This window comes from Natrix helvetica (genome assembly GCF_964273705.1).
Source record: "Natrix helvetica genome assembly, chromosome: 8".
Taxonomy (NCBI): Eukaryota; Metazoa; Chordata; class Lepidosauria; order Squamata; family Natricidae; genus Natrix; species Natrix helvetica.
The window spans coordinates 9370476-9382962 of NC_138559.1; the positions used below are offsets into that span (position 1 = coordinate 9370476).

General features: G+C 45.3%; 1 protein-coding gene across 3 annotated transcripts in view; it reads right to left on the reverse strand.

Annotated features, from left to right (window-relative positions):
* Nucleotides 1-12487, reverse strand: part of FGFR1 (fibroblast growth factor receptor 1) — a 129256-nt gene that overhangs the window by 22605 nt on the left and 94164 nt on the right. For 2 of the 3 annotated variants that reach the window (XM_081960746.1, XM_081960745.1), the window contains 3 exons: nt 9904-10094; nt 6394-6538; nt 1635-1831 (listed from right to left, as the gene is read on the reverse strand). In XM_081960746.1, the coding sequence (XP_081816872.1) occupies nt 1635-1831; nt 6394-6538; nt 9904-10094 (533 nt within the window). Of the gene's footprint in view, nt 1-1634; nt 1832-6393; nt 6539-7912; nt 8064-9903; nt 10095-12487 lie in introns of all 3 variants that reach the window. The other variant, XM_081960744.1, reaches the window with a different exon arrangement.

The following is a 12487-nucleotide window of genomic DNA, read 5'->3' on the forward strand; positions in this document are numbered from 1 at the left end:
TCATTAATGAGACTTCCGCATTCCTGCAATATTTTGGCGAACCTATGGCACGCATGCCCAAAGTGGCACACGAAGCCAGGGCGCCTGGCATGCGCGGCCTTGCCTGTTTGTCTTCCGGGTTTCTGGCGCACACAATCAGCTGTCCGCACGTGGGACAGTGCCAAAAACTGGCATGCACATGCATGCTGGCCGGCTGATTGTCGGGTGCCTGTGCGCCAGTGGTGGGTTCCAGATCGATGTCTGGCATCCTCCACATGAATGTCCGCAGCGCGCACATGCATCATACCATCCAGTGATGCCTCTGCGACGCTCCAGCTGCTCGGTGGAGCGTCGTGCAAGTGCTGTATGCACCATGCGTGTGGGTGGAAGCGCCAAAGGGTTTAAAGATAGGTAAGGAGCTCGGGCGGTGGGCCCTCCGGAGCACCGTACGGGAACGGTACCCGGTGCTCCGGGCAGGCACCAGTACGCCCGTACCAGGGCGTACCACCTGCAACCCATCACTGCCGTGCGTGCTAGAACCTGGAAGTTCGGCTTTTCCAAAGCGCAGCCCCAACGAGGCCGTGAGGAGGCTCGATAGCAGGGTGTTAAACTGGAGGCCCACGGGCTGGATGCGTCATGTGTAGGCCATGCCCGCGAAGGGGAAAATGTCAGAAAACGTCACAACAACGTGACCAGTGAGTTTGACACCCATGCTCTCATCTGCTATTGGTCATTTATCCAACAAGGTGGTACTCTGCCAGTTCAGACCGGTTCAGCCCAACTCAGTAGCGGAAATCATGGCTCCAGGCCATCCCATTTAGGCACTTTTTTTTAGCCAAAGCAAATGCGCGGAAGGCTGAAGGCATGCACGCACACTCACATTTGCGAACCGGTACAGAAGGTAAGTGAATACCATGCGTGAAGGAATGGAGCTTACGAAGGAAGCTGTCAGCAATATTCTGAGCTACCGCCCAGCTGTCTCTCCCAAGCTAATGGATGGGGGCATTTTTATCCACAGTCCCTTGCCAGATGGAGCTCATTTTCAAACTCCATGTTCCCTTGGGTAGCTTCTTCCTCCACACTGCCTTTGTTCCTATTCTATTCAGATTTTATCCTGCTAGTGGACAAATTATTAGAACTCTACCTAATATCTGTTAAAATATTCATGACTTGGAGAGACATGGGAACAAGGTCAGCCAATGAATTGGCATAGCAACTAAGTCAGCCAATGGGAGCTTAAACAGATCTGAGTCTGTGCAAAGAATTGAAACAGAAACTTAAGAAAGCAGTCTGCTGCTCTGAGAAGTAAACTAGCAGTCTGTCTGTGGTTGTCTACTAAAATGAAACTAACTGCTTGTGTTTGCCTGTAACTCTCCTGCCTTGTGTTTACTTGGAAGAACCACCTGTTGGTATTGTACATTTATTCATCTATTCTTACGTATATAAAGAAGTTAATGAATCCAGCTGCATCAGTTATCTGTGGGTGCTTTCTGGATCTGATTTTTCTGCAACAAACTCTGACAATATCTTTTTAACGTTCTGTTGAGTTGGAAAGAAGAACAGGCGCCTCTGATGGACAGGCAGCCTGCTTTGCTGCAGTCTCAAAGGTGGGAAATCATAAGTTTCAATCAAACCCCCTATCTACTTTCTGTTACCTGTCTGCGCAAGGGGATGCTCTTGGCCAGTTTATGGACGGCCAACTGGCTGTTGAAGTCTGTCTTCTTGGTGGTGCTCTTCATCTTGTAAATGAGGACGGTGACGATCATGCAGGAGATGAGGAAGCCCCCTGTGCAGTAAATGATGATCTCCAAGTACAAAGGGGAAGTCATCATAGCTGGTTTGTCTTCTATAGCTGAACCGGTATAAAGAAAGCATTAGCAAAACGGATCTTTCGTCAGGAGCAGCTAGAAAAATCAGTAGGGTCAAAAGGCATCAGCTCATGCCAAGCCCATGGTGTTAGTCCTGGCGTGATGTGTTTGGGAGTCTTGGGCGAAGATTTAGTATAATATTTCAATCAGGGCATGAGTGATTGGTCAAGAAATTATCATTTTAAAAAAGCTGGCTTAGTACAGTGTCTGTACCGTTGACACAAAGGTGGGCCTCTGCATGACCTTTAAATAAAAGAGGGAGAGGTGATACCAAAGACTGTTCACCTCTCAACCCAACCAGCACCACCAATTCAGTTTCCAGAATGGAATCTCGTATGCTGTGCTGGGATCCCTTCCTTTAAACCAATAACTTCCCATGTGGCTACTGAGACTAAAGTCCATTTATGTTTGATGTTATGGTAGTGCCCGTTTTCAGAGGAGGCTTCCTTTGAGCTTGGCCCGTGGAACAGGATGCTGGAGGGAGATGAAGTCCTCTCTTTTATGGTCTTCCCTCCCAAATGCCCATTCATAATAAAAGCAGGAGAAAGATTTCCAGCTCATTCGTTTTGTTCCACTTTGAAAAAGTTTGCTGACTTCTGGGCCTCATCTAGCTGCCAAAGCAAACTTTCCAGAACGATACAGACCAGGTTGGCACAGCAGATACATCAAGGAGGTCAAATGGTGCCCCTTATTTCTGTTGCACCAAACTGGAAAAGGTTTTGCTCAGAAATATTCTCAGCAGCAAAACAGTTTCTGAGATGGCAGTGCCACCCCACCTGGCCTTTTCTAGCTGGTGTCTATGTAGCAACACCTTTAAAGATGAATATACATCATCTAGCTGTAATAAAGGTAAAGGTTCCCCTCGCACATATGTGCTAGTCGTTCCCGACTCTAGGGGGCGGTGCTCATCTCCGTTTCAAAGCCAAAGAGCCAGCACTGTCTGAAGACGTCTCCGTGGTCATGTGGCCGGCATGACTAAACACCAAAGGCCCACAGAACGCTGTTACTTTCCCACCAAAGGTGGTCTCTATTCTTCTACTTGCATTTTTAAGTGCTTTCGAACTGCTAGGTTGGCAGAAGCTGGGACAAGTAATGGGAGCTCACTTTGTTACGTGGTGCTAGGGATTTGAACCGCTGAACTGCTGCCCTTTATGATCGACAAGCTCAGCGTCTTAGCCACTGAGTCACCGTGTCCCTCATGGCTATAATACAAGCAAGGAAAAAAAAACTGCTGGTATTATAACAACATTCTGAAAGTGTGAGTAGAGATGCAATGCTTTAAAAGGGGATGAAGCAAGAAATCAAAGTTTCCCCCCTCCCCGCTCCAACTTTTATTTCCCAAAATAATAGTAATAAACAGAGAATGGCAGTGGGGGATGGGAGGAGGTTAGAGGAGATGTGATCAACGAAAATTAACCACCCTGTTATCATCTTTCCCATCAAAGATGGCAGGGCACTGAATGAGTGGAAATGAAACAAGGAGAGGAATAGTAAACTCTCATAACAGAATAGACTTGAGAAGGGGGCATGAATGCAATCTACAGCAATAGTTCATGCCTTTCTCCCCGGTCAGATTCTTGCTGGCCACCTACTGATGGCTGGAAAAAAGCCATCATCAAGTCAGCAGACCTATCTACCAAGAGAAACTCATGCAGGACCTTCTAACCCCACAGAGAATGCAAGAGTCCAATCTACCAAGGCAAGATTCCATTCTCATTCAAGGATGTGTAAGAACAAGTCTTATTTTGGGTCTTGGGATTCTTCATTCTGGTAATCAGCTCTTTCAGGAGAGGACTAGCAACCACTAGGTCCCATCTTCTCCTGTGTCTCTTGCATGGAGATCAACTGGAGAAGGGAAAAATGGATCTCCAGTCCTCCAAGAAGAATGGGACAATTTGCTATGGCCATTTCACCATGGCCAACCCACCTTGGCCAACCCGTCATGGCCATCCCTCTGTGTCCAACTCGCCACGGACAATTCTATGCGGGATAACTCAATGCCATAAACATTATCTTTCACTGTTTCAGAGGGTTAACATCATTGCCCAGAAGGTCCTGGGTTGCCCTCTCCCATCTTTGGAAGAGCTTTATATCTCCCGCTGCCTTAAGAATTTTTAAAACATTCTTAAAGAGCCATCTCATCCTGGGCACCCTTTCTTTTGAACTATTACCATCTGGCAGATGGTACAGGATAATAAAAACAAGGACAAATAGGTTGAAAAACAGCTTCTATCCCAGGGCAGTAACTATATAGAATTCTACGGTATAATGCAATATTAATGCAATATCAAGGGTTTTCAATTTCAATTATATAGCATGCAAAGGATGTGTGTTTGTGTTTTTATAGTTATACTGTACACTGAAGATGGCATTTAATTTTGTTGTATGATGTGCAATGACAATAAACTAAACTAAATTAAACCAAACCTTTGATATTATTTCCATTTTTGTCAATGGAAATAATGACAAAGAAACAGTGGTGGATAATATTTATCCCATTGAGTTATCCCACATGAAACTGTCCGTGAGTATGGCAAGATGGCCACAGCGAGTTGTCATAGGCCTCCCTTCAAGTTTCACAAAAATATTGTTGTATCCTTTGGAGTGAGTTTGTTCATGTGGATGTATATATGCAATGGTGAATAATTGTTGGGCTGTTGTGTTGACTTCTAAGTTGATGCGTTTGTATATGTGGACCACACCTGGATAAAAGGGCAGCCAGTGCCTCCTTAAGTTTACAACTGGCATTTCAACAGATTAACAGAGTTGGAAGGGACCTTATAGGTCATCTAGTCCAACCCCCCACTCAAGCAGGAAACCCTATACCCATGATGGCGAACCTGTGGCACGCAGAGCCCTCTCTGTGGGCAAATGCACTTTTGCTAGCTGCTCTTCATGTGCACCAGCCAGCTGATCTTCGAGGCCTGAAAAGGGCTCCCCAAATGGCCATTTTCCAAGCTGCTTTGGGGCCTTTGGGGGCTGTTTTCAGACCGTTTTTTGGGCCTCCAAAACAGCCCCAAAATGGCTTGAAAACAGCTCAGAAAACCACCTGAAAATGGCCCCAAAACAGCCAAAAAACAAGCATGTGCACGCTCCAGCATTCTGGCAAGCACACACACATGTTCCGGTTTGGGCACTTAGTGCTGAAAATGTTCACCATCACTGCCCTACACCGTTTCTGACAAATGGCAGTCCAATCTCTTCTTGAAAGTCTCAAGTAATGAAGCCCCCACAACTTCCGAAGGCAAGAAGGTATTTTTATTTTTTAAATATATTTTTTATAATTTATGTTATTATTATTATTGGGATGAAGGTGGGCAGCGCTTCATTCTCCCAAGAACGAGGAAGGCAGAGTGCAAGATGTTCTTACTTGTACACTTAGAACATAGAACGGCACTCAGCACTGCAGCCCTGATAAAGAGCCTTATACAATGACTCCCTGGTAGGGCCTGGAGCTCCATTGTTGTCTTTTAATGGTTCTTTTTAGAAATCAATACAGTTTGGGTTAAGTTGAATTTTCAAAGAGGCATTTGAGCATTTGCAGATCTGTCTCCAATTTGGGAAAAAGTTGAGAATTCAAAGGATCTCCACTGTTGGCCCTATTTTTATCCTGTATTGCATGAGCCCTGGTGGCGCAGTGGTTAGAGTGCAGTACTGCACTCTGCTAACTGCCGGCTGCCTGCAATTTGGCAGTTCGAATCTCACCAGGCTCAAGGTTGACTCAGCCTTCTGAGGTGGGTAAAATGAGGGCCCAGATTGTTGGGGGCAATAGGTTGTAAACCTCTTAGAGAGGGCTGTAAAAGCACTGTGAAGTGGTATATAAGTCTAAGTGCTATAGCTATTGTCCTTCCTTCCTTCCTTCTCTCTGCCCACTGCCAGCAGTTCGATCCTGACAAGGTTGACTCAGCCTTCCATCCTTCCGAGGTGGGTAAAATGAGGATCCAGATTGTTGGGGGGCAATAGGCTGACTCTGTAAACCGCTTAGAGAGAGCTGCAAAGCACCATAAAGCGATATATGTCTAAGGGCTGTTGCTATTTGGCTGGCCTCCTATCACCGCCAACTCCATCTCATATATCTCCTGGAATCGAACCTTTGGGTCCTGTGTGCCAACTCTGCCTTTTCTCTGCCAAAGACAAAGCAAAGCACAGAAAGGGTGACAGCCTTGCTTGGAAGAATGGAACCGGCCTATGAAAAACTTGGATCTAGCTTCGAGTTGAGTTCTAACTCAAACCAGAAATGCACAAGACCTTGGCCTGCGAGAGCCATGATGGTGCTGTGGATTATCCCAATTTAGCGGATGAGGAAATAGGACCTTCAGGATGATAGGAACTACAGGGGTTGGCAGACACATTTTGATTAATCATCCCATCCATAAGAGGAAGTCAATTGGTAGGGGCCCTCTAGAAATAATCCTCCTCCTCCTCCTCCTCCTCCCCCCCCCCACTTCCAAGTTGCCTGGCTCTTGCAAACCATGGCAAACTACTTCCCAAAGCTCGTCAAAAGAGACAGCAAGGAGACAGAGAAAGGAACAGAACCGGTATATACCTTCCAGAACCGTCAACCATGCAGAGTGATGAGAGATCCCAATAGAATTACCCGCCAAACAAGTATACTGCCCAGCATCCTCAAAGGAGACATTCCTTAAGTGAAGGACTTCCATTTCTTTGTCAGTTGTGTTAACACCAGCTGTCTAGAAAGGGAGGAAAAAATGGAAGCAAAACAAAAGAAAACAAAACAAAAAAGGAAAATAGGACGAGCAAATGTAAGACAAGCTGAAGGAAGAGGAAGGAGATAACATGCGTCTCGAGATCTCCTGAAGGACACAGAGACACCACTGTAGCCTAAGGGCAAGACAGCACTTAGGGCAACCACCAGTCCAGGCTGGCTTAAAGCGGGCAGTGTTAAAAACAAACAATAAAACAACCCTTCACCATGTTGAATTTCCCTGCCCATCGACATGCTGGGGGATGGGCCACATGGAAAAATGGACCTTGGGAAGGCGGAGATCAGTTTGGTTTCACAGCGTGGGGCAGGTCAAGGGATGGATGGAAGTGGACGGGGAAGCGAAGAGAGCAAGTTTGGAGGACAGAAGCCAACAAGACTCTTGAAAGACAAGATGGAGCAGGGTTGCTTCCAACAGGAAGACACCCAAAAGGAGCCACCATTTTCTTTTGGCTGGAAAAGTGAAGACAGTTGCAGAATTCAAAATTAGACCTACTAAAAGCCTTGCATCATTGACAGGCAGCTTAAAGCAATGGGGAAAACAGTGTAAACACCCACACAAAGGTGCCCTTCTTTTGAAGGAGGTTTTGATTTTTGCTGCCCAAAAGGAGATCTAGGTTGAGATGGCGATACTGAATTATTTAATAATTTGGGAAGAAATGAGATCATTATCACTATTCTTCTGAGCAGCTTATAACAGGGCCCCGATGGAGAGGGGGAAAAAATAATAACCCCACAATTTGGTGTTCAAGCAGAAGATTTTTAGGAATACTCTGTTTCCCTGAAAATAAGACCTCCCCGGATAATAAGCCCAATCTGGCTTTTGAGCACATGCGCTAAAATAAGCCCTCCCCCCAAAATAAGCCCTCCATGAAAATATTGCAACACAGCAGCAGCCATGAGGTGACCACGCTCGCCGCCTCCTGCACCTCAAAAATAATAAGACCTCCCCCAAAATAAGGCCAAGTGCTTATTTCAGAAGGAAGGGGTAAAAAAAAAAGACCCTGTCTTATTTTCGGGGAAACACGGTACTTTCTCACTTCTAGTTTAATTCATAAAGGAAGAGGATTAAGAATAGAATAGAATAGAATGGAATGGAATGGGAGTTGGAAGGGACCTTGGAGGTCTTCTAGTCCAACCCCCTGCTCAGGATGAATGAAACGACACACAGTTAGGAAGAGGAAGAAAAGAAGAGCATGAAACATAACTGATCAGCCATTCCGAGGATTTTTCCATGGCTTTATGGCACCAGAAACAGAGGAGAAAGTTTCACAGGAGAGCCACCAAAGTTTTGGTTTTTCCACCGCTAAGAATCACCCAAAGTGGCATTCTTCCCGTTTACCTTCAGCCACGGGTCTGGTGACGGTCAGCCACGCAGACTGGTTAGCCTCACCAATATAATTGGAAACCTTACAAACATACTCCCCGCTTTCAGCCTCTGTCACATTATAGAGGGTCAGCACTTCCGCATCAGAGCTATTAATTCCCGAGTGCTAGAACAAGACCAACAACACAGAAGTCACTGGGTAGCCAGGGCTGGGCTTTGCAGCGCTGAGACAACACCGACAATCACATCCCCGCCTCCCCGTGCCTCAATCTAAAGCAGGGGTGTCCAAACTTGGGAACTTTAAGACTTGTGGACTTCAACTCCCAGAATTCCCCAGCCAGCATGGGAGTTGAAGTCCACAAGTCTTAAAGTTCCCAAGTTTGGACACCCCTGATCTAAAACAAGGAGTGGAACATTCCCTGTTTGCTTCCTACTCCCCTTTGCTGGCATCTCTCATTTCCGAGAAAGCTCTACCAGCCTTGGCAATTTTAAGAATGGACTTCAATTCCCAGAATTCCCCAGGCAATTGGGGAATTTTGGGAGTTGAGGTGAGGTCCACATGTCTGAAAATTGCCACGGTTGGGAAAACCCTCTTTAGGGGCTCAAACTAGATCAGGGGTCACCAACCTTTCAGACCTCAGGGACCACTAAATTCAAATTTTAAATCCCATGGACCACTAATATGAATTAGTGACAGGATGGGGTCCTTCAGGCACTTAGCTTGGCCACCTGTTAGCAGAGAGAAGCACCCTAGGTTTGCTGTCCATTGCAGTTGGGAATCTCAAATACGGCCAAGAGGAGCCCGACTGAAGTTTCGCGCACTGCTCACTGAAGCGCCTGGACTCCCAGGGAGGGAGGGAAGGCTGGAGCTACTAAACAGGCAGCCAAGCTAAGTGCCTGAAGGACCCCAACCCACCAGCAAGCAGGAGTAATTGCTTTAGCGGGCCGTATCCAGCCTAAGGGCCGTAGTTTGAGGACACCTGATTTAGTACAATATAAAAGAATGCAAAAATGATTTTTCTGTGGACCACCAAAAAATTTTCGCGGACCATCAGTTGGTGACCGCTGAACTATATCATACCCCTGTCTTGCTTAAGATATACCTTGTAGCAGGCATCAGTGATAATAAGAAGCTCCTGGACAGCAATTTTATTCCTAAACATAGCCTTGGTGGGCCTAAAGATTAACATTTTCCAAACGGATTCCCTGCCCCTTTTAAAATTTTCTCTGCGTTTACATTTCAAAAGTAGAAACCTGACATTTTGCCTGGCACAGCAACAGTCCCAGATCATCTTCATTAACCAAAAGTCTTTGAGGCCCTCCAGGGACGTTGAGAACTTTTCAGGTGACTCATTTGTCTTTTTGATAAACAAATAGTATTCGCCTGTGACACTCGGCGGCATAGCTATTTTATTTATTTATTAATTTATATGCTGCTTTGTCAATGGGGAAGCCCTCAGTGGGAGCCATTTTGGGAATGCATCATGCCACATGCTTCCAAAAGTCTGCCAGTGACCTCAGCTGAAAGGCTGCCTCCCTAGCATATGCTAAAGGAGCAAGTGTGTTCATTTTACAGCTGCGTGGCTCAGCTCGGTTCCACAGAGGCAGCCTTACCAGAAGATACTGGAAAACTACATGAATTTTTCTTGGCGTACAAGGATATGTAACGCATTTGATGAGGAGAGCCTCAAATAAAAGAAGTCCCAAGGCCAACTTGATGGTTGCCTTTGACTCTATTCATGATCATAGACATGAACCATGGCATGTGACCTTCATCCAAGCAGATGATCTTCAGAACCTGCTTTCCTTTGGCAGATTTTGCTAGAACTACCAAGGTCCAAACTTAGAGGAGTCTAGAATAGTCTGTCTGATTGACTGGACCCATAATTACTTCTCCAATCCAAGCTACATGGCTACATGTTTCTGAGATGCACCATGAGCTTCCCCTCCTAAAATAATCCCCAGAATAACTGAACGGTCCCATCGCCCAAGTGGAAAGACCTTACCTTCAAGACTTGAACAAAGGGCAAGTTATTTGGTCCAATCTTGCTTCCGTTGACTTCAATGTGCTTCAGCCACTGGATATGAGGCTGAGGGTCACTATAGACCTTGCAGACAAATTCCACATTGCTACCTAGTGAAACCGTCTTGTTAGCTGGGAGCCCAGCTTGTAGGATAGGCCGGTGAGGAGATCTCTCTGCAAAATAAAGACGTAGGAGAAAAGAGTTTCAAGCAGTCCAACCAATGGAAGAGAAGAAGAAATGGTGAGAGAGTCCAGTTCTTTCTTCCCTCCCTCCTCTCTCTCTCTCTCTCTCTTTCTTTCCTCTGCCTTTCTGAAAACCTCTGAGCTGGGATTCTTTCCATAAAGGGCCTTTCAGGTGTTTTTTTTACATAACCTTTTAATGAATCCTCATTTCTCCAGGCAACCATTTTTAAGTTTATGCCTCCAAGCAGATGAGAGAACCCAGCTGTAGCTTTTATGACGTTAAAGGTGAAGATGCTCTTTAATAGGCTCCATAGATTCTATGGAAGAATCGATATTTTCTCAGCAATACAGAGCAGTGGGCGCCCTTGCCCTTTTCCATTTTTTTTTTTAAAAAAATCTTTTCAGTCTATTTTATAGCTCTGGTATTCTTTCATTGTCTCCCATTCAAATGCTAACTAGGACGATTCCTACGGTCTTAGCTCAGAAAAGGTCAGCTAGGTAGGGCTACCTGCTGAGAATCTACAATACCTCGGCCTTAAATAAGCTTTATACTCCCCTTTGTGCACGTTGGACCGCAGGGGCAAATTTTGATTATGCCATGTTGGAAAAGAGGGAGATTCCCGAAGCTGCAAATTCGATGGCAAGAGAAGGTCACATGTGGGTCACTCCTAAACTTAGGAGAAGTGCTGTTTTTTGAATCGCCTGGCCAGAAAGCTATAAAGCGGTTGAGAGAACCCCCCTGCAGCTACTCAGATGAAGATCAGAAGTGGACTGTGCAACTTCTTAGAAACAAAAGAGAATTAGGACAGCTGGCTCAGAAACGAAAGCTTTCCGCCTGCCTTCTCCACATCTTCACTTCTGACGTGACAAAGCAGGGATTAGAAAAAAAAATGTTTTCCCCTTAATTACAAGAAGCTGGAGCCAAGATTCCTCTTTTTTTTAAATTATAGCTTGTCATTTATTAAAAAAATATGAAGGGAATATGTCCTTGTTGCTGCTTGTTAAGAGTTCTTAGCGAATGTGCACACGACTGTATTCTATAGTCAAATTTCACTTCAAGAAGGAAATATATCACAGGACTAATTCTTTCTCTGCCAAAACCTTGATTAAAGGTAAAGTTTTCCCTCACACATATATGGTAGTCGTTCCCGACTCTAGGGGGTGGTGCTCATCTCCATTCCAAAACCGAAGAGCCAGCACTGTCCGAAGACGTCTCCGTGGTCATGGGGCCCGCATGACTAAATGCCGAAGGCAGAGGGAACGCTGTTACCTTCCCACCAAAGGTGGTTCCTATTTTTCTGCTTGCATTTTTTACATGCTTTCGAACTGCTAGGTTGGCAAAAGCTGGGACAAGTAACGGGAGCTCACTCTGTTACACGGCGCTAGGGATTCGAACTGCCGAACTGCCGAGATTTCTGATCGACAAGCTCGGCGTCTTAGCCACTGAGCCACCACGTCCCTCTATGCCATATAATAGGAAGCAATGAAAAAGAATAAAAACTGGGAAAAACGAACAGGTTACAGCGGAAGTTCCAGCAAATATTTAATTTCTATCTGTGGATTTATAGTAATAAAAAAACCAGGTGATGACTAAGTAAATCAGTATGGTCCAAGTGGTATAGTGAAGATTTTGTTTTTTCATTTTCTTCTCTGAAGCTCTCTATTCTATATTCATTTCTCCCTCCCCCCCCGCCCCCGGGTGGATGTCTGTGAACACACCAGGACCTGAGAAATGCATTTTGTGGAACTGGAGTTGGGGAAGGTAGTAAATATGGCTACCTCTTCACTGGAAGTCAAAGGTCAAACAAATCTAACAAGGCCCTAGCTGATTAACAAAGAACCAGACACCATAGTGAGCGAGCATTAACCAGCTCCTTTGTTCCCCCCTTGCAAACTATTTCTTTTAGTTTGCTCAGTGTAATCAAATTAAATTGCATTCTTAATGGTTCATTTAGTGGCATTTAGAGCAACTCCACAAACGACTGAGATCAGCAAGCCTAGGTTGGGAATCGAGGCTAATAAGGAAATTAATTGGGGAGGCTGATGAGAAAAAAGTCCTTGTGTAGCCTCCGAAATTACCATAAATGTGACATGCAAGATGAGACAAAGCCTTGTGTTTGAGTGGTGGAGCCAGTCTTCTGAGTCCACCTAGCTAGTAGGGGTGAAAATTTAAAAAGTAAATTCTTTGGAACAGTCTCTCTTTGGATACAGAAACAACCCCGAGCCAAAATGCAGCATTCATTTCTTCGATGTTAGATGTTTCACGGAGAACTTCTGCCTCTACATTCTAAGGCAGGGGATGTACCAACCTTTTAAGACTTGTGGACTTTCAACTCCCAGAATTTCTTATGAATTTCTGGGAGTTGAAATTCATAAGTCGTAAA